The sequence below is a fragment of the Coregonus clupeaformis genome, unplaced genomic scaffold, assembly GCF_020615455.1.
Source record: "Coregonus clupeaformis isolate EN_2021a unplaced genomic scaffold, ASM2061545v1 scaf0183, whole genome shotgun sequence".
Classification (NCBI taxonomy): domain Eukaryota; kingdom Metazoa; phylum Chordata; class Actinopteri; order Salmoniformes; family Salmonidae; genus Coregonus; species Coregonus clupeaformis.
This window is the reverse complement of record NW_025533638.1, coordinates 163,906-185,353: the sequence shown is the minus strand read 5'-3', so window position 1 is coordinate 185,353 and position 21,448 is coordinate 163,906. Positions and strand designations below refer to the sequence as shown.

At 42.8% G+C, this 21,448-nt stretch overlaps 4 protein-coding genes and 1 pseudogene across 5 annotated transcripts; 3 read left to right on the top strand and 2 right to left on the bottom strand.

Annotated features, from left to right (window-relative positions):
* Positions 1-1,003: 1,003 nt before the first annotated feature.
* On the bottom strand, positions 1,004-4,597 carry LOC123484006 (MOB-like protein phocein). The gene is made up of 8 exons (XM_045214019.1): positions 4,491-4,597; positions 3,223-3,285; positions 2,816-2,916; positions 2,657-2,699; positions 2,439-2,525; positions 1,976-2,055; positions 1,636-1,747; positions 1,004-1,042 (listed from the first exon to the last, which is right to left on the bottom strand). The coding sequence occupies exons 1-8, from the start codon at positions 4,548-4,550 to the stop codon at positions 1,004-1,006; spliced, it is 585 nt and encodes a 194-aa protein (XP_045069954.1). The 5' UTR covers positions 4,551-4,597.
* Positions 4,598-8,957: 4,360 nt separating this feature from the next.
* Positions 8,958-11,376, top strand: LOC123484010 (gamma-crystallin M2-like). 2 transcript variants are annotated; one of them, XM_045214022.1, is made up of 3 exons: positions 8,958-9,122; positions 9,589-9,831; positions 10,757-11,376. In XM_045214022.1, exons 1-3 carry the CDS (start codon positions 9,114-9,116, stop codon positions 11,030-11,032), a joined length of 528 nt encoding a protein of 175 aa, XP_045069957.1. In that variant the 5' UTR covers positions 8,958-9,113; the 3' UTR covers positions 11,033-11,376. The 2 variants fall into 2 exon arrangements, with proteins under 2 accessions (XP_045069957.1, XP_045069956.1); XM_045214021.1 differs by having other exon boundaries at positions 9,589-9,846.
* A 4,568-nt stretch (positions 11,377-15,944) lies between these two features.
* Positions 15,945-16,686, top strand: LOC123481078 (annotated as a pseudogene).
* A 1,062-nt stretch (positions 16,687-17,748) lies between these two features.
* LOC121583424 (gamma-crystallin M2-like) lies at positions 17,749-18,767 on the top strand. The gene is made up of 3 exons (XM_041899594.2): positions 17,749-17,778; positions 17,983-18,225; positions 18,439-18,767. The coding sequence occupies exons 1-3, from the start codon at positions 17,764-17,766 to the stop codon at positions 18,715-18,717; spliced, it is 537 nt and encodes a 178-aa protein (XP_041755528.1). The 5' UTR covers positions 17,749-17,763; the 3' UTR covers positions 18,718-18,767.
* Positions 18,768-19,822: 1,055 nt separating this feature from the next.
* LOC123484008 (gamma-crystallin-3-like) lies at positions 19,823-21,021 on the bottom strand. The gene is given in 4 exon segments (XM_045214020.1): positions 19,823-20,161; positions 20,471-20,548; positions 20,550-20,714; positions 20,969-21,021. Coding segments are annotated over 4 exon segments (522 nt in total). The 5' UTR covers positions 20,978-21,021; the 3' UTR covers positions 19,823-19,891.
* Between the last annotated feature and the right edge of the window lie 427 nt (positions 21,022-21,448).

The following is a 21,448-nucleotide window of genomic DNA, read 5'->3' as shown; positions in this document are numbered from 1 at the left end:
AATAACGGCGCAGTACAACAGTGGCGTGCAGAACAGCATCTCGGAACGCACAACACATCGACCCTTGTTACGGATGGGCTATTGCAGCAGGCCACCACACTGGGTTCCACTAAAACCAAGCAGAAGCACTAGCGGGAACGCGATCACCAACACTGGACAATTGAGGAGTGGAAAAACCTTGCCTGGTCTGACGAATCCCGGTTCTCGGTTCATGCTGATCGGCAGAGTCAGGATTTGGCATAAGCAGCACGAGTGCATTGACCCAACCTGCCTGTTGTCAACGGTACAGGCTGGTGGCGGTGGTGTACTGGTGTGGGGAACATTTTCCTGGCACACGTTAGGTCCCTTGATACCAATTTAGCAACGATCGAACGCCACAGCGTATCTGAACATTGTATGCACTCACTAACTGTAAGTCGCTCTGGATAAGAGCGTCTGCTAAATGACTAAAATGTAAATGTTGCTGACCAAACCCAATAGACAGAGCATCTTTGGGATGAGATGGACCATGCTGTTCGCAGCATGAATGTACCACCGTCCAATCTGCAGCTACTGCGTGATTCCATCGCCTCAGCATGGACCAACATCCATGTGGAACGTTTCCGACACCTTGTAGAATCCATGCCCCGAAGAATTCAGGCTGTTCTGGAGGCAAAGCGGGGTCCGACCCTGTACTAGATGGGTGCACCCAATTAACTGGCCACAGTGTATTTTGGTTAGTCATTTAACCACAACACTGTCTTACATACAAGCTAAATTAGGATGTTAATACAATATAAAACATGTTCTACTTAAAAACTGGTGATTTTAGTGTGCTTTTGGGAGTATTGTGTGGTTGTGGGTGTGTGTGTGTGTGAGAGAGAAAATAGTTTGGCAGGGTGTAGCAGATCCTCTTCAAATCCCAGTCCTCAGGCGTCGCTCTCGCCCTCTGCTTCATTAGGGTTAGTCTCATCCTCCATGATGGGTACAATCAGGTTGTCCTTGGACATCAGGTTGTACTTCATCACGAGCGCGTGAACCGATGGCACAGGAATGTCTCGTTCTGGAGAGGGCAAGAGCATTCGCTTGAGTTTTTAGAAAATCCTAAACAACCTTTACAGTTTAACTAGCATTGGGTTTAGAAACGTTATCCCTGGTAGCTACAGTCCCATGTAGCTCAGTTGGTAGAGCATGGCGTTTGCAACGCCAGGGTTGTGCGTTCGTTTCCCACGGGGGACCAGTATGAAAAAAAAAAAATGTATGCACTCACTAACTGTAAGTCGCTCTGGATAAGAGCGTCTGCTTAATGACTAAAATGTAAATGTGAAATGTAATCAATACACCAGAGTCAAGTATCATCACAATCACAGCTGAATCTATGTGAAACCTGTTGGGGTAACAGTTAGGATGGGATTCAATCTGATCACGCATTGTAGCACGCTTAACATGTAAAGGTAATTTCCCATTGAGCCGACATACGCAGCATTAACCGTGAATGCGATCTCCGCAACCGCTGGAACATTGGACAGCGCGGGATCAGATTGAATTCCAGCCTTAGGGCTAGAGTTAGGGTTAGTGCTTTAAGTACATGTGTAATTACAATACACTATTCACAGGAATAAAGACAGTCCTAGAAAATGGAATCTCACTGCTTACCTCATACTTGTCAAAGATCTGACGATGGTGGAAGTAAGCATGGGAGAAGATCCTGTAGATCCGCCGACAAACTGAACCCAGTTTCCCTACTGAGGATTCTTTGATGCTCACTCTACCATAGAACAGAGACCAAATCAGATTACAGTCTATAGACTGCAACTTTATTACAACGCTTACAGCAAATGTAGGTAGGTGCATAAATCAGTCTGATGCGAATGAACATTTGGATGAAACGGTGTCCGATAACAAATTCTTCTGATTTCTGTGCCGAAGGGTGCTGGGGGTTAATGAGAAAGTGAAATGTCACAGGAGACATAGGAACATAGTAAACAGTTGTTACCTGCTAGGGAAGTACTTGTTACTGTTGAGGAGGCAGGCGGCTCCGTCCAGGGTGTGTCTGGTGTAGTCGATGGCTGGACACTGCAAACAGAACAACAGGCTTGAGTACCAGCCATGATACAATAATGAGTATAATGTTGTTATTAGTTCTGGCATGGTGAATGTGACTATCTCGTAGTCCTGTGTGGCTCAGTGGGTAGAGCATGGTGCTTGCAACGCCAAGGGTCGTGGGTTGGATTCCCACTGGGGCCACCCAAGTTACAAGTTTGTCTATTTGTCATATGTACAGGATACACATGGTATACACAGTCCAACAAAATGCTTACTTGAAAACGAAAAACATGACTAAGTCGCTTTGGATAAAAGTGTAAAATATTATTATTATATTCTTATACCAGGGAAAGGGATTAAGAACTGGATGAGGGATCCACCTCTACAAATGCTGTGGGCAGAGTGGACATTACCTCTTTGGGAGTCTTGTGTGCAGCACAGAGGAAGATCCACTGCTCTGTTGCCGTCATCTGGGTGCATGTGTCTGGGTGGCATTCTCCCTGTGGGAAGACAGAGTACATGTTAGTAACAGACTTCACAGAAGTTACCACTCCAACAAACACAGTGTGAGAAGAATGGATGTTGAACATGATCTTCCTGAAGAGCTATGTGGTCAATTGTAAGGTCATACCTGTAGTTTCACAGCAAGTCCATTCAGCTCCAAACAGAACTGCCTAAACGGAGAACAAGAGACAGGACTAAATGTTAAAAGAAGGATTTGTTTTCACCACCAGTACACATTTTGGATGGCTACATGACTTTCTTCTAAGTGGTAAACGTCTGCTACTACCTGAGGTGTTCGTACTTCCAGACACCTTCGTCCTGGCCCTCTGGGGGCTCCAGGATCTTGTCCATGTTGGAGCAGTCTGTACGGATGTTCTGTTGGATGTACTGAGAAGAACCACAAACATAGACTTTAGATAGAAACAGTACTGTATTAAATACAAAACCCGACTAAGCCATTCTACCTCAGCAACTCAAATGGCAGAATAGCCATACATTTTTTTTCTGATATATTAGCTATATGCAACTGCTCAATCCATACTGGGTAATCTTACAGAGAGCTGCCCATACAGATCAACACTAGCTAGTCGAATGCCTGATTGGACTTATCCAATGAACCACGGTGTCTCCTCATTTAAATGACTCAAACAGTAAGATATTTCAAACATTAAAATGGAGACATCTGACTCTCACCTGCTGCACAGCCAGTGTGCTGTCCATCTCCTCGAATGACTCATCGGGCCAGTTGTAGAAGTCCTGTGGGCATACACAAGAAACTCAGCAGGGCAAACTAACTGCACTGATTCTGCTGACAAAAAGACCTAACTAGCTAGCTTCTCTCTGTCTGGTAAATGACTAGGTAGCTACTTGCCCAATATTGGACTAAAGAAGCCTAACTTTATTCCTTATAGTCCAAGGACCTTACATGTTCTGTTTAAAGGGCGAATTGGCTCTGGAAGCAAAAACCAAATACTCCATCTAAAAGTGAATCCATTCTCAATTGCGGTACGGTTCTAGAAACGTGAAACATAAATCCCTCTACTTTCATGTCACATCAAAATAATTTCACAAATGCAAAATACATGCTTACTGTACACCAGTGGCGGCTGGTGGGAGGGAGCTATATGAGGATGGGCTCATTGTAATGGCTGGAATGGAATTCATGGAACAGAGTCAAATGTGGTTTCCATATGTTTGATACCGTTCCATTCCAGCCATTACAATGAGCCCATCCTCATATAGCTCCTCCCACCAGCCACCACTGCTTCAACCGGTTTTAACAGTTGCAATGGACAGTATTTTTTGTGATAACATGTTTGTGGCCTGTCTTCAGTTTACACACAGGTGTTCAGAGACGCCGAGATAGCTAATTAGCACAGGTAGAGACCTTAACAAGCGCTGTAACATGGAAATATGGCCATGTGGGTATCCTAACCTTTTAAAGGTGTGAATCAATTTAACCTTCTTTTTTTTAAACAGTATTTCTCGCCGATATGAAAGATAAGGTCCTTACGTTTCCAAAATCGTACTGCAAACGATGCGTGTTAATGTTCAGACCGAGTGTCGCGGCTCTTAACAAAACACCCACCTACAGAAGACGCCTTCGTCCAGTGACTTATGTGTAATGTAATAGCACTGATAGTCATGATTAAGGGCTAGGTAGCTAGCTACTAGATAGTTAGCTAACTGTAGATTCGATTTTCAGATAACTTCAGACAATTGACAATACAAACAGGCACCGTTTGATAGCTATTACCAACCCATGTCTCATAGCTTCTGACTTTGACTGGCTAGCCAGCTGGCTGTATGTAGCTCGCTAAGTTAGCTAGTTAACTAAGCCAACAGCTGACAAACGGGGCGTCAAGGAAAGGTACAAATGTGCCCAAGTAAAATGCAAGACAAGAGCATTGAGCATACCGCCACACTATATCAAATTAAACCATGTTGCTAAAATCGGGTACCTTTTCTTTAGTCCCTGGTCGATTCCTCCTCATAACAGCTGCACCCTCCGCCATGACCATCTCGACTGGAATCCGGATGTTGCCAAAGCTGGAGGAAGTGTTGGCTCGCGGTGCAAGTAGCCTATCTTCGTACAGTAAAAAGGCAAGTGCGGATTTGATTGAACTTCAGGGGTGTATTCATTAATTGGATTCCGTTGCAAAACGTTTTGGAAAAGAAACCGTTTAAATCAAATATCAAATCAAATTGTATTTGTCACATGCGCCGAATACAACTGGTGTAGACTTTACCATGGAATGCTTGCTTAAGCGCCCTTCCCAACGATACCGAGTTAAAAAATAAAATAGTACAAGAGGAATAAAATAAAATACACAAGAATGGAGCTACAGTATATACAGGAAGTACCAATACCAGATCAATATGCAGAGGTACGAGGTATGTACATGAAGGCAGGGTAAAGTGACTAGGCATCAGGATAGATAATAATGAGACTAAAATAAAGAACAGAGCTGCAGCAGCATATGATGTGTGTATGTTGGTTGTGTCGTTCTGCGAGTGTGTGTTAGCCTGTGTGTGTGTGTGCGCGCGGGCTTATGTAGTGTATGTGAATGTGTGTGGTATTGTCAATGTATAGTGTGTGTGTATATGGTTTACCGTTTACTCTAGGAAACAAACAGAGCGAACGAAACGGGGAGGGACCTACCTGAATTTCTCCAAACGAAACTCTCGTTTTCGTTGCAAAACGTTTTCCGTTTGAGTGAACGATTTCCATTGCTAAACGTTTTGCCACAGACCAAACGTTTTGCAACGGAATCCGACTAATTCATAAATCCGTGTAATGAATACACCCAGTTCTCCCACCCCTGTGGATCGAGTCCTTTTAAATTCACAGACCACAGTGCTGACCACCAGTCCTGTGACAGTATCTGATGCAGTAGAGGCTATATTATTAGCATTATATGTTCCCCATACTGTCTACCCATTATATGTTGTTCCATAACATATACTCCTATTCCCCATAATATATTGTCCCCCCATCAGACCCAATAATACCGTAACCCTTATAAGCCTTTTTGTGGCTGCAGTAGCCTACTGTAGGATACAGGATACCCTGTTTGTGAATATTAACTGATGCTCCATTAGCTTACTTTCAATGATAATGTTCCATGTTACATAGTCCTGTTTGAATATAGTAGTGTTGTGATGGTCCTATACCGTAGTGTTGTGATGGTCCTATACCGTAGTGTTGTGATGGTCCTATACCATAGTGTTGTGATGGTCCTATACCATAGTGTTGTGATGGTCCTGTACCGTAGTGTTGTGATGGTCCTATACCATAGTGTTGTGATGGTCCTATACCGTTGCGTTGTGATGGTCAAGTACCGTAGTGTTGTGATGGTCCTATACCATAGTGTTGTGATGGTCCTATACCATAGTGTTGTGATGGTCCTATACCGTTGCGTTGTGATGGTCAAGTACCGTAGTGTTGTGATGGTCCTATACCATAGTGTTGTGATGGTCCTATACCGTTGCGTTGTGATGGTCCTATACCATAGTGTTGTGATGGTCCTATACCATAGTGTTGTGATGGTCCTGTACCGTAGTGTTGTGATGGTCCTATACCATAGTGTTGTGATGGTCCTATACCGTAGTGTTGTGATGGTCCTATACCGTAGTGTTGTGATGGTCCTGTACCGTAGTGTTGTGATGGTCCTGTACCGTAGTGTTGTGATGGTCCTATACCATAGTGTTGTGATGGTCCTATACCGTAGTGTTGTGATGGTCCTATACCGTAGTGTTGTGATGGTCCTATACCATAGTGTTGTGATGGTCCTATACCGTAGCGTTGTGATGGTCCTATACCATAGTGTTGTGATGGTCCTATACCATAGTGTTGTGATGGTCCTATACCGTAGTATTGTGATGGTCCTATACCGTAGTGTTGTGATGGTCCTATACCGTAGTGATGGTCCTATACCATAGTGTTGTGATGGTCCTATACCATAGTGTTGTGATGGTCCTATACCATAGTGTTGTGATGGTCCTATACCATAGTGTTGTGATGGTCCTATACCATAGTGTTGTGATGGTCCTATACCGTAGTGTTGTGATGGTCCTATACCGTAGCGTTGTGATGGTCCTATACCATAGTGTTGTGATGGTCCTATACCGTAGTGATGGTCCTATACCATAGTGTTGTGATGGTCCTATACCATAGTGTTGTGATGGTCCTATACCATAGTGTTGTGATGGTCCTATACCATAGTGTTGTGATGGTCCTATACCGTAGCGTTGTGATGGTCCTATACCATAGTGTTGTGATGGTCCTATACCGTAGCGTTGTGATGGTCCTATACTGGAGTGTTGTGATGGTCCTATACCATAGTGTTGTGATGGTCCTATACCGTAGTGTTGTGATGGTCCTATACCATAGTGTTGTGATGGTCCTATACCATAGTGTTGTGATGGTCCTATACCGTAGTGATGGTCCTATACCATAGTGTTGTGATGGTCCTATACCATAGTGTTGTGATGGTCCTATACCATAGTGTTGTGATGGTCCTATACCGTTGTGATGGTCCAATACCGTAGTGTTGTGATGGTCCTATACCGTAGCGTTGTGATGGTCCTATACCGTAGCGTTGTGATGGTCCTATACCATAGTGTTGTGATGGTCCTATACCATAGTGTTGTGATGGTCCTATACCGTAGCGTTGTGATGGTCCTATACCATAGTGTTGTGATGGTCCTATACTGTAGTGTTGTGATGGTCCTATACTGTAGTGTTGTGATGGTCCTATACCGTAGTGATGGTCCTATACCGTAGTGTTGTGATGGTCCTATACCGTAGTGTTGTGATGGTCCTATACTGTAGTGTTGTGATGGTCCTATACCATAGTGTTGTGATGGTCCTATACTGTAGTGTTGTGATGGTCCTATACCATAGTGTTGTGATGGTCCTATACCGTTGTGATGGTCCTATACCATAGTGTTGTGATGGTCCTATACCGTTGTGATGGTCCTATACCATAGTGTTGTGATGGTCCTATACCATAGTGTTGTGATGGTCCTATACCGTAGTGTTGTGATGGTCCTATACCGTAGTGTTGTGATGGTCCTATACCGTAGTGTTGTGATGGTCCTATACCATAGTGTTGTGATGGTCCTATACCGTTGTGATGGTCCTATACCATAGTGCTGTGATGGTCCTATACTGTAGTGTTGTGATGGTCCTATACTGTAGTGTTGTGATGGTCCTATACCGTAGCGTTGTGATGGTCCTATACCATAGTGTTGTGATGGTCCTATACCATAGTGTTGTGATGGTCCTATACCATAGTGTTGTGATGGTCCTATACTGTAATGTTGTGATGGTCCTATACCATAGTGTTGTGATGGTCCTATACCGTTGTGATGGTCCTATACCATAGTGTTGTGATGGTCCTATACCGTTGTGATGGTCCTATACCATAGTGTTGTGATGGTCCTATACCATAGTGTTGTGATGGTCCTATACCGTAGTGTTGTGATGGTCCCATACCATAGTGTTGTGATGGTCCTATACCATAGTGTTGTGATGGTCCTATACTGTAATGTTGTGATGGTCCTATACCATAGTGTTGTGATGGTCCTATACCGTTTTGATGGTCCTATACCATAGTGTTGTGATGGTCCTATACCGTTGTGATGGTCCTATACCATAGTGTTGTGATGGTCCTATACAGTAGTGTTGTGATGGTCCTATACCATAGTGTTGTGATGGTCCTATACCATAGTGTTGTGATGGTCCTATACCATAGTGTTGTGATGGTCCTATACCATAGTGTTGTGATGGTCCTATACTGTAGTGTTGTGATGGTCCTATACCATAGTGTTGTGATGGTCCTATACCGTTGTGATGGTCCTATACCGTTGTGATGGTCCTATACCGTAGCGTTGTGATGGTCCTATACCATAGTGTTGTGATGGTCCTATACCGTTGTGATGGTCCTATACCGTAGTGTTGTGATGGTCCTATACCATAGTGTTGTGATGGTCCTATACTGTAGTGTTGTGATGGTCCTATACCGTAGTGTTGTGATGGTCCTATACCGTAGCGTTGTCAGGATGGTCCTATACCATAGTGTTGTGATGGTCCTATACCGTTGTGATGGTCCTATACCGTAGCGTTGTGATGGTCCTATACCATAGTGTTGTGATGGTCCTATACCGTTGTGATGGTCCTATACCGTAGTGTTGTGATGGTCCTATACCGTAGTGTTGTGATGGTCCTATACCATAGTGTTGTGATGATGCATTCCAAACGGTAAACATATGTCCCTTTATTGTGGATTACTGGATAATAACATGTATTTTGGTAGACGTACAGTATCAAAAGGGCAGTGGCCAATGGCACGTGGGTGAATAATGTGCAGGGCTAGGACATTTGCATTGATGAATCAGGGGTTTTTATCTGTATGGACAGGATCAAGAACTTGGCAGCATCGCAATGGCACCAAATCCCTGTTCATTAAAATAACAAAACCTCTGATCCGGCAACCTTTGATTGAGGTTTATAAAAGAGGCGCGTGTCCCTCTGTCCTGGATATTACATTGAGGAAGAGTGCTCTAACAACTGTGCAGACATGAGTAAGGTAAGGCAGACCAGTTTTTCTCTAACTATTTGGCTTTATACAGCGCTCTGGGTCGTGGTCTCTGGTTGTTTTATGGATTTTAATGCTGATTTGGAAAGAAACTGGTTGATTGTTCAACACAGTAATTCCATAGTGCTGCCAAGAAAAATAATCCAGAGGTAAGTTTCATAGTGTTTGGTAATGACAATGATCATTGATCACTGTTTTACTGGTAGACAAGCTGTAGAATGCTAACAGTGTATGAGCCTTTAACAGGAGACCTACAAACAGGAGACAAACTTACTTGTACATAATTGTTGGTCCAGAGAAGGCGGTATATTTTGCCATTTATAGAAATCATAGAAAATGTGTTTATATCAAATATTAGGAAGTGTATTTTTATTTGAAATGCAGTAAAATGACAGAAAAAAGGGAATGCTTAACTGATGTTAACATTTCCCTCCTAACTTCGGCCCTGGCTGTGTAGATCACTTTCTACGAGGATAAAAACTTCCAGGGTCGCTCCTATGAGTGCGACACGGACTGCCCCGATGTGCACCCCCATTTCAGCCGCTGCAACTCTGTCAAGGTAGATAGCGGCTGCTGGGTGCTGTACGAGAGGCCCAACTATGCAGGCTACCAGTATGTACTGACCAGGGGAGAGTACCCAGAGTATCAGCGCTGGATGGGCTACAACGACACTGTTCGCTCCTGCCGTACCTTCTCTTATGTGAGTAGCCGGGAGGTGAGAAAAGGGGGCTCTCTTTTGAGATGGGTTTTAATGTCTTATTTGTTCATGCCTCAATCTGTATTGTAGTAATGCATTGTGGGGATTTATCAGTGTGTACTTGTTCACTCAACTGGTGGTTTTATGGCTGGTTGCCTTAACACAGATGAAGCCTAGTCCTGGACTAACAACCACTTTCAGTGGAGATTTTCCATTGATTTTTGTCTACGACTAGGCTTCATCTGTGTCCGGGAATCCCGCCCATAGTTTTACAAGCACAACACATGAGTATGTGAATGGTTGGGAGAAAACCAGACCACGTAAAGGTCTGAAGGTGCATGTCAAATAAAGCAAAATGACTCTACGACTCACCTAGAGGAGGAGAGTGGATGGATGGATGGATGGATGGATGGATGGATGGATGGATGGATGGATGGATGGATGCCCATAAAATGTTAATCCCATGGTCCCTTTGTATTAGGAGGTTTCATATGACATAATGATCTAGCATGTACAGTATGTCATGTTAATATAACATAAGGCAATTTCATGTTGGCTAGCCACAGACTAAAGCCTCCCACTAACCAGAACCATACCTAATCAGAAGAATATCTGATCCAGATCATTCTGGATTCATCTTGGGTTCCTTCAAGAGACATTTCTGAGACATTCTGGAAATGTTCTAAACTACCTTTTGTGACTGTAACGACCCTGGCCTATGTTAACACACTGCGACCTCCCCCAATTGCGATATCCCACTTCTGACACCAAATGTGGTGTTTGGCTACTTTAGCATTTTTACTTACATGTGTTAACCTAAGGCCCACTGAAAAATGTCAGATGTACTGGTTACCTGTGATTCCCCATGCCCCCCAAGTGACCTGTGTTTTGACAGTGTTAACTCTCCTGTACCTCTCTGTCCGAGCAGGCCAGCGGCAGTCCCTACCGCATGAGAATCTACGAGAGGCCAGACTTCCAGGGACAGATGATGGAGTTCGGTGAGGACTGTGACTCTGTCCAGGACCGCTTCCGCAGCCGTGACATCTACTCCGCCAACGTCATGGATGGCTACTGGACCCTCTACGAGCACCCCAACTACAGGGGGCGCCAGTACTTTATGAGGCCCGGCGAGTACAGGAAGTTCAGTGACTGGGGCGCCACCTGCGCCACCACTGGCTCCTTCCGTAGGATCACCGACTTTTAGGCCCAACATCTTCTCCACTCTGACCAGTCAATAAAACTATTGTTTAAATTAAACTTGCTGTTGATATTTCCATTTCACTGTTTCTGATTAACTGATTGATTTAATTGGTGACCTTTATGATATTTGGGGTCTATGTTTGTGCCTTTAACTTAAATGGAGGACAAATCTCAATACATTGAGCAAGAGGCAAATGTTATACAGTATCCTGCAAGTAGGCATAAATATAATGTAATATACTGCAAATAGGCCTACATAAGAGGATGTAAATATATATTTGAAATACACCTTAAGAATGTACCTGAATGGGCTGTTTAATGGTGTTTCTCTGTGTTGCACATTTAACATTAAAGTGGTGAATCATATGACATTAAGCAGACCATGTTCAGGATCAAGTTTCTAGCTCACTCACTCTTCATGCTTCTTTGACACAGAGTCACTGGGTCAAAAAGGGTCACACAGTTGAAACTTGCCTCCTCGTTGGCAAAGTTCCCAACCAGAAGAAGGTCCCAAAACAAAGCCCATACTAGAAAGGAAGGTCCCAAAACAAAGCCCATACTAGAAAGGAAGGTCCCAGAACAAAGCCCATACTAGAAAGGAAGGTCCCAGAACAAAGCCCATACTAGAAAGGAAGGTCCCAGAACAAAGCCCATACTAGAAAGGAAGGTCCCAGAACAAAGCCCATACTAGAAAGCAAGGTCCCAGAACAAAGCCCATACTAGAAAGGAAGGTCCCAGAACAAAGCCCATACTAGAAAGGAAGGTCCCAGAACAAAGCCCATACTAGAAAGGAAGGTCCCAGAACAAAGCCCATACTAGAAAGGAAGTTACCAAAACAAAGCCCATACTAGAAAGGAAGGTCCTAGAACAAAGCCAATACTAGAAAGGAAGGTCCCAGAACAAAGCCCATACTAGAAAGGAAGGTCCCAGAACAAAGCCCATACTAGAAAGGAAGGTACCAAAACAAAGCCCATACTAGAAAGGAAGGTCCTAGAACAAAGCCAATACTAGAAAGGAAGGTCCCAGAACAAAGCCCACACTAGAAAGGAAGGTCCCAGAACAAAGCCCATACTAGAAAGGAAGGTCCCAGAACAAAGCCCATACTAGAAAGGAAGGTCCCAGAACAAAGCCAATACTAGAAAGGAGGTCCCAGAACAAAGCCCATACTAGAAAGGAAGGTCCCAGAACAAAGCCCATACTAGAAAGGAAGGTCCCAAAACAAAGCCCATACTAGAAAGGAAGATCCCAGTACAAAGCCCATACTAGAAAGGAAGATCCCAGTACAAAGCCCATACTAGAAAGGAAGGTCCCAGAACAAAGCCCATATTAGAAAGGAAGGTCCCAGAACAAAGCCCATATTAGAAAGGAAGGTCCCAGAACAAAGCCCATACTAGAAAGGAGTAAAATAAGAAAACAGAGATCCTGAAGCTCTTTTCATACCTGCTGGTGGAAGCTTCCACCTTATGCCATATAACATAAATCCTATTGGTTACTAGGCCCTGTCAGTCAAAGTATATAGAAGCAAATGTTAATGTCAGTAATATAAATAATAATATATTACAATTACTTCAAGGTGTATAGATGGGCCTACATTGTCATCATGGCTTTTTATCAATACAATTACACTTTTATTAGTAATGTTTAAGGACCACCTAAAAGTGCTATCAAACTTAGCTTAAAGTGCTGTCAGAATTTAAAATATTGTAATTGTGGTATGAATCATATTGTTACTTACAAGATTGTTCTATAATAAATCTAACATTTTCTATGTCTGGTTAGATCTGTTATGTTCCAGTTATGTATACTGAACACAACTATAAACGCAACATGCAATAATTTTACTGAGTTACAGTTCATATAAGGAAATCTATTCCATTGAAATAAATTAAATATGCCCTAATCTATGGATTTCACATGACTGGGCAGGGGTGCAGCCATGGGTGGGCATAGACTCACCCACTAGGGAGCCTAGGCCCAGCCAATCAGAATGAGTTTTTCCCCACAAAGGCCATTATTACAGACAGAAATAGATGATGATCTCGCAGGTGAAGAAGCCGGATGTGGAGGTCCTGGGCTGGCGTGGTTACACGTTGTGAGGCCAGTTGGACATACTGCCAAATTCTCTAAAATGAAGTTGGAGGCAGCTTATGGTAGAGAAATTAACATTACATCCTCTGGCAACAGCTCTGGTTGACATTCCTGCAGTCAGCATGCCAATTGCATGCTCCCTCAAAACTTGACGCATCTGTGGCATTGCGTTGTGTGACAAAAGTGGCCTTTTATTGTCCCCAGCACAAGGTGCATCTGTGTAATGATCATGCTGTTTAATCAGCTTCTTGATATGCCACACCTGTCAGGTGGATGGATTATCTTGGCAAAGGAGAAATGCTCACTAACAAATTTGTGCACAAAATTTGAGCTAAATAAGCTTTTTGTGCATATAATTTTAGTCATTTAGCAGACGCTCTTATCCAGAGCGACTTACAGTTAGTGAGTGCATACATTTTCATACTGGCCCCCTGTGGGAAACGAACCCACAACCCTGGCATTGCAAGCGCCATGCTCTACCAACTGAGCTACACGGAACACTAATGGGATTTTTCAGTTCAGCTCATGAAACACTTTACATGTTGCGTTTATATTTTTGTTCAGTGTACAGTATATGCATTTCTGAGTAGAAAAATATTGTATAAGCAAAACCTGTAACAATATCTGTTTGCAGAGTACAAAAATAGATCACATCAAATATCAATAATCTGAATTCAACCAGACAGTGTACAAAAGGCCTACTACTAAAGTAACATAAAAAGTATAATACTTGATTATGTCATTAATGTAGTTTTGTCGCGATACCAGAATTTTGACTTTCGATACTGATACCAAGTTTAGTATTGCGATAATCGAAATACCAAAACGATACCGCAACAACAAAAACGTTTCAAAATGTCTACATTTCCATGTTGCATTATTCAAGTGTTAACAATCAATCAATCAATCAAATGTATTTATAAAGCCCTTTTTACATCAGCAGATGTCACAAAGTGCTATACAGAAACCCAGCCTAAAACCCCCAAAGAGCAAGCAATGCAGATGTAAAAGCACGATGGCTAGGGAAAAAATCCATAGAAAGGCAGGAACCTAGGAAGAAACCAAGAGAGGAACCAGGCTCTGAGGGGTGGCCAGTCCTCTTCTGGCTGTGCCGGGTGGAGATAGTGCAGATGTAAAAGCACGGTGGCTAGGAAAAACTCCCTAACGTCTGTGCAGCATGAGAGGTATAGCAAAGAATGAGGAAGTGGACCAGGCTCGTTGCCCTTGGCGGCGGGGCTGCACTGATACAGACTTGATCCTCTCAATCACGTCAGACACGTAACAACAATTCTAGTACCGAACATTATTTTTGTTTTGTTGAGAAAGGGTTTTTCTTTATTTTTACTATTTTCTACATTGTAGAATAATAGTGAAGACATCAAAACTATGAAATAACACATATGGAATCATGTAGTAACCAAAAAAGTGTTAAACAAATCAAAATATATTTTATATTTGAGATTCTTCAAATAGCCACCCTTTGCCTTGATGACAGCTTTGCACAATCTTGGCATTCTCTCAACCAGCTTCATGAGGTAATCACCTGGAATGCATTTCAATTAACAGGTGTGCCTTGTTAAAAGTTAATTTGTGGAATCTATTTCCTTCTTAATGCGTTTGAGCCAATCAGTTGTGTTGTGACAAGGTAGGGTGGGTATACAGAAGATAGCCGTATTTGGTAAAAGACCAAGTCCATATTATGGCAAGAACAGCTCAAATAAGCAAAGAGAAACGACAGTCCATCATTACTTTAAGACATGAAGGTCAGTCAATACGGACAATTCCAAGAACTTTGAAAGTTTCTTCAAATGCAGTCGCAAAACCATCAAGCGTTATGATGAAACTGGCTCTCATGAGGACCACCACAGGAAAGGAAGACCCAGAGTTACCTCTGCTGCAGAGGATAAGTTCATTAGAGTTTCCAGCCTCAGAAATTGCAGCACAAATAAATGCTCCACGGAGTTCAAGTAACAGACACATCTCAACATCAACTGTTCAGAGGAGACTGTGTGAATCAGGCCTTTGTGGTCGAATTGCTTCAAAGAACCCACTACAAAAGGACACCAATAAGAAGAAGAGAATTGCTTGAGCCAAGAAACACGAGCAATGGACATTAGACCGGTGGAAATTTGTTGTTTAGTCTGATGAGTCCAAATTTGAGATTTCTGGTTCCAAATGATGTGTCTTTGTAAGACGCAGAGTAGGTGAACAGATGTGTGGTTCCCACCGTGAAGCATGGAGGAGGAGGTGTGATGGTGCTTTGCTGGTGATATTGTCTGTGATTTATTTAGAATTCAAGGCACACTTAACCAGCATGGCTACCACAGCATTATGCAGTGATACGCCATCCCATCTGGTTTGCGCTTAGTGGGACTATCATTTGTTTTTCAACAGGACAATGACCCAACACACCTCCAGGCTGTGTAAGGGCTATTTGACCAAGTAGGAGAGTGATGGAGTGCTGCATCAGATGACCTGGCCTCCACAATCACTCGACCTCAACCCAATTGAGATGGTTTGGGATGAGTTGGACCGCAGAGTGAAGGAAAAGCAGCCAATAAGTGCTCAGCATATGTGGGAACTCCTTCAAGACTGTTGGAAAAGCATTCCAGGTGAAGCTGGTTGAGAGAATGCCAAGAGTGTGCAAAGCTGTCATCAAGGCAAAGGGTGGCTATTTGAAAAATGACAAATAGAAAATGGAAAAATAAAAAATAAAAACTTGAATGAGTGGGTGTGTCTAGGTACTGTATATGTATTTTGTATTTTTTATTCCGATTTTTCAGGGTGTGCTGCAGAACCCTCAGCACCCCTACTTCCCACGGTTATGCATGGGCGACTGTGCTGACCTGCACTCCTACTTCAACCGCTGCCAGTACATCAGAGTGGAGAGCGGCTGCTTCATGATCTACGATCGTCCCAACTACATGGGCCACCAGTACTTCCTGAGGAGGGGAGAGTACTCCGACTACCAGCGTATGATGGGCATGAACGACTGTGTCAGGTCCTGCCGCATGATCCCCATGGTATGGAGTTTGATACCAGAACATGAGTAGGCCTGTACACCGGTAATCTTGTGCTATGTATTGGTAATTCTATAAAACGGTACTGGAGTATCACAGGGTTCTTGTCCTGGGCCATTATAGTTCACTATTTGTGTAAATTACCTATCTGACAATTGTAGGTTCTAATCTACATCTAGTTAAATAATGTGTTGATCATCACTCAACAAGCTGCATTTATTCTGGCTATGTTGATGACATGTAGAAATTGGGTTGAGTGACGTGACTCTGTCATTCCTCACAGCACCGTGTCAGCTTCAGAATGTACGAACACCATGACATGGCCGGCCAGATGACGGAGCTGGATGACGACTGCCCCAACTGCATGGACCGGCTTCTGCATGTCCGACTTCAACTCCTGCAACGTGATGGATGGCCACTGAATTATGTACGACCAACCCAACTAAAGGGGCAGCAGTACTACCTGAGGACCGGCCAGGATCGTAGATACAGCGACTGGGGAGGCATGAGCCCCAGGATCGGTTCCATCAAGCATCTCATGGACTTCTAATGAAAAGGACCTATTAAGAAAAGGACCTTCAATGACAAACCAATCCTGATCAAGTGTCTCCTGTACGCCTTTTTTCACACAATAAATTGGTATCAGTAATCCTAATGTCCCTGATGGTTTTTCCTAGATGCTTAGGTAGTGCTATTGTTAACTTTCTCAATTACATAATACTGACATGATGCTGCCTCTGTGACTGACTGGCATTCATATCTGGGTCCCCTGCGCACCACAAGAATGTGTTTGCCCACTGAGCTAAAGCCTAGGCTTTAGTTTGTGGAGCTAACGCAAGTCTTCAGGTCTCCGACAAGGTTACTCATCACGTAAGCGTTCACTGACATGCGGTATAACATTGACTTTTATTTTAAATTCCGGATCAGTTTGAAAATTAAGTATTTCCTCTCAAAGTGAATTACCACAGTTTTTTACTTCTTTTTTTTCTTACTAATGACATCATGGCAATATTGTTGGCCATTATGTATGTAAACATGATATATGATTACATATATGCATATTCATATGGCCAGAGATTTTGTTTGCCCACAGAACACAGATCTTTAAGTATAGAAAATAACAACGGGGCCAAACAACCGTTCATTACATAATTACGGTAACATCAGCGTTTTCAGAGTGCATCCCTACATCTAGAAATAAGAAACATATTCTGTGGCTCACTTGAAAGTCTCACGGATTCAATCCAAGAAGGGCATTTTATATGCTGATACATATGCATAATTGTGCATAAAAGGACACAATTGAAACGGACCGTGTTGGTGAATGACAATGATATGCTAAATGTCTCATTGATTTGTTTTGCTGATGCTAAGCCCAGCCATGCCCCGGGTCTCCAGTATACAGTAGTGTTTTCTGTCAATAGTGATGAACATGTGAAAACTGGCCAACAACAATAACTCATCACACAGTAAGGCATGGCTATATATAAACAGATTTGTGTGCTAACTCCAGATCATTATTTGAATGACAATACTTTATGCTGCGCAATCACACAGCTGCTTTTTATAAAAGGACAGAGGCACAGAGAGAGTGACCATTGAGTGTCTATCTGCCCCACACACAACCATGACAATGGGAAAGGTAAGCCAGACATCCACTTGCATTCATATTACTATAAGGCAGTTTTATAGTATAACGGGGAAAAAACACCAAACATTTACTTTTATCCACCATATAATGATTACGAAATGGAAAAAAATATATCAGTAGATGTATGATAAAAAAACTTTTTTTTTTAAACAATGACCAAATTATGCTTTAAAATGTCTACACTCCCCTTTGCAGATCATCTTCTATGAGGACAGGAACTTCCAGGGTCGGCACCATGAGTGCATGAGCGACTGTGCCGACCTGCACTCCTACTTCAACCGCTGCAACTCCATCAAGGTGGAGAGTGGCATGTTCATGGTCTACGAGAGGCCCAACTACACTGGCCACCAGTACTTCCTGAGGAGGGGAGAATACAATGACAACCAGCGCATGATTGGCATCAATGACTGTATCAGGTCCTGCCGCATGATCCCCATGGTAAACCCAGTGTAGATGTCTCAAACACAGGGCTACGCTCACATTGCAATGTGTTTTTATAGAAGAGCATCAATTAAAACTTCTTGAACTTGGTAAAGGTGTTCCTCAAGGCTCAGTTTTGGGCCCTACTTCCTTTTGCTATATTGTCTCGTTAATGATTGACCATCATTTTAATCTAAAAACCCCTTTCATCTAAATGTCCTTGTCCTGTAGCACCGCGGCTCCTACAGGATGAGGTTGTACGATCGCCCCGACATGAGTGGCCAGATGCAGGAGCTGAACGACGACTGTCCCAATGTCCAGGACCGCTTCCGCATGTCCGACATCAACTCCTGCAACGTGATGGACGGCCATTGGCTCATGTACGACCAGCCCAACTATAAGGGCAGACAGTACTACCTGAAGCCTGGTGAGTACCGCAGACCCAGCGACTGGGGTGGCCTGAGCCCCAGGATCGGATCCCTCAGAAGAATCACTGAGTCCAACAACTAAAAGTTCTCAATAAATCTGCATGTTCAACCAAACATTATGTGTCTCTTTCTGTCAAACGGTGAACAGGGGCATCTAGATTCATCCACAGAACACAGAGTGATTTGTATTCAATATTGAGTATTACAGTATCATGCTCTTTAATGGCATTGTATAACAATAAATCTACACATATGCATGGTAGAGGAGGCTGGTAGGAGGAGCTATAGGAGGACAGGCTCATTATAATGGCTGGAATGGAATCAATGGAACGGAGTTAAACACATTGTTTCCATGTGTTTGGGACCATTCCATTGATTTCATTCCAGCCATTACAACATGGAAGACGGTTCATAAATACAATGTAAACATTATCAGATGCATATTTTCATGTTGCAATGTTGCAACATAATCAATTCCCTTTCTGTAACTCAAGTTCTTCAATCAATAGTGCTGACTATGAGTTGCCCAGACGTTTCCCTATTGTATCAAGAATGAAAATATTAGCAAATTCTGCTGAGTACAGATGTAGGATCTTAACTTGAGCCAGTTTGGTACAGCAGGAAAATAATCCTGCAGCAACAGGAAATGTGAATTATCATGTGGATTATAATTAATTAACATTTTTGTAGGAGTTGATAAATTTTTCGTAATTTCAAAGTGGAAATGACAAACTTCAGAAGCCTTTTTGAAACCTTAACTACACTACAAGTTTGAAATTTTCTGCGTTGCAGGAAAGTTCTCCTGAAACAGGGTGATCAAATTAAGATCCTACATCTGTAACACATTACACAAATGTGAGTGCAAAGCAAAATATGTAGGGTCTTCACGTCATATAATTCTCAGATTGTCGCAAACAGCCTGTATTCGTGTGAATGGTGCTCTCGTACACAAAAGATGGCAACCAATAAATACAAGCATTTGATGTGAGGTATTTAGGGTAGCAATCTATTCTAGGTCGATTGGTGTTGTTTCACTCCACAGTTTCACTCCGTTTAAACCATGGTAATATGGGTGTTAATTCATGGTAAAAACTTTTTTAAAGTTCAACCAACCTAACAGATACATTTGCATATTCATTATGTCTCTGGGGGTTTAAAATACAAAAGGCAGGAGAAAAAAAGGCGGCTAGTGTGGATGGATTTATTTCAACATGATTTCCCACGGTCATTCATTCAACAGTCGTACATTCAGCTTCTTACATAGTAATACGTCTGATGGAGCCCACCCTGGCGCTCATGCTTCCCCACTCATTGTATCTCCTGTACTCTCCAGGGGTCAGCAGGTACTGGCGCCCCCTGTAGTTGGGGTGCTCATAGAAGAGCCAGGAGCCCTCCATCAGGTTGCAGGAGTAGATATCGTTGTAATGGAAGCGCTCGTAGAGGTTGGGGCAGTCGTCCGTCAATTCCATCATCTGTCCTCTGAACTCAGAGCGCTCGAAGATTCTCATACGGTGAGATCCTTGATGCTGTGGAGACAGAGAGGAACGTTATTGGGATGACAATCATGTCTAGCCTAGCTCAGAAAACATTCGTACTATTTAGCAGTAGAATACGTCCAACAGAGTCAGTGGAGGCTGGTGGAGGGAGAAATGGGGAGGATAATGAGCCTGTCCTCCCCATTTCTCCCTCCACCAGCCTCCGCTGCTCAGAGTCCAGCAGTTGATTTCATGGGATCAAACTACAAAGGCCCAAAAGGCCCTGTAATACTTTAGAGTCCCTCCAATACTTCAGAGTTAACGGTATCTCTTTAACCTCTTCCTTAATCTGTCGCTTACCTGGGGGATCATACGGCAGGACCTGACACAGTCATTGAAGCCCATCCAACGCTGGTAGTCGGAGAACTCGCCCTTCCTTCAGGAAGTACTGATAGCCCATGTAGCTGGGCCTCTCGTACACCATCCAGTTGCCGCTCTCCACCCTGATGGAGTTGCAGCGGCTGAAGTGGGCATGGAGGTCAGAGCATTCTCCACCGCACTCATAAGAGTGACCCTGGAAGTTCCTGTCTTCATAGAAAATTATCTAAAAACAGATCAGTTTAGGTGTTTTTTTTAGTGTAACACCAGATATCTTCCCCAGCAGTGAGCCCCAAGATTTAGAATTATTTAGAATTATTGTACAGACAAAAATTCCTGATAAGAGGCACACATTACCTTTCATTAATCTCATCCCCTTTTATTGATTTTGAATAATCATTCATTCATTATAATAATATTGAATAATCTATGGAGGAATGCAGGGGCACCACATATGCATAGCATAAAAAACAGCCTTACCTTTCCCATTGTGAAGGTCAACTTTGGTCTCACTGGCACTCAGCACGGATCGGGATGTGCTCTCTTTATAATCCATGGACAAACTGCAGTATTGTCATGTAAATGGTTTGACTTTTAACACGTCAGTGTTTTTTTTTCGGGAGAATGCTGTGAACACTGCAATGTATTTTTGTCTTTGGTGGTCAACAAAGTAAGTATTTTTTCCTTTTCAAGAAAGGCTTCTTATGTTAGGATGATTGTAATCATAAAATGTATTGTAGATGAGTGATCATCTCTTGATGATTAGAACTATGTTGTTTTAGACTAGATTGTGGTTTGATTGGGATACACAATTCTATTTCTATGTGAAGAAATTAAACTGAGTAAGCTGGTATAGAAATGGCAGACCAATCTGAGTAATACATGTGTCCAGTTTTGTGTACCAATCCAGGTTAAAACATTATAGTAGTGGAAATTATGTTTTCCTGCATGTACCCCAAC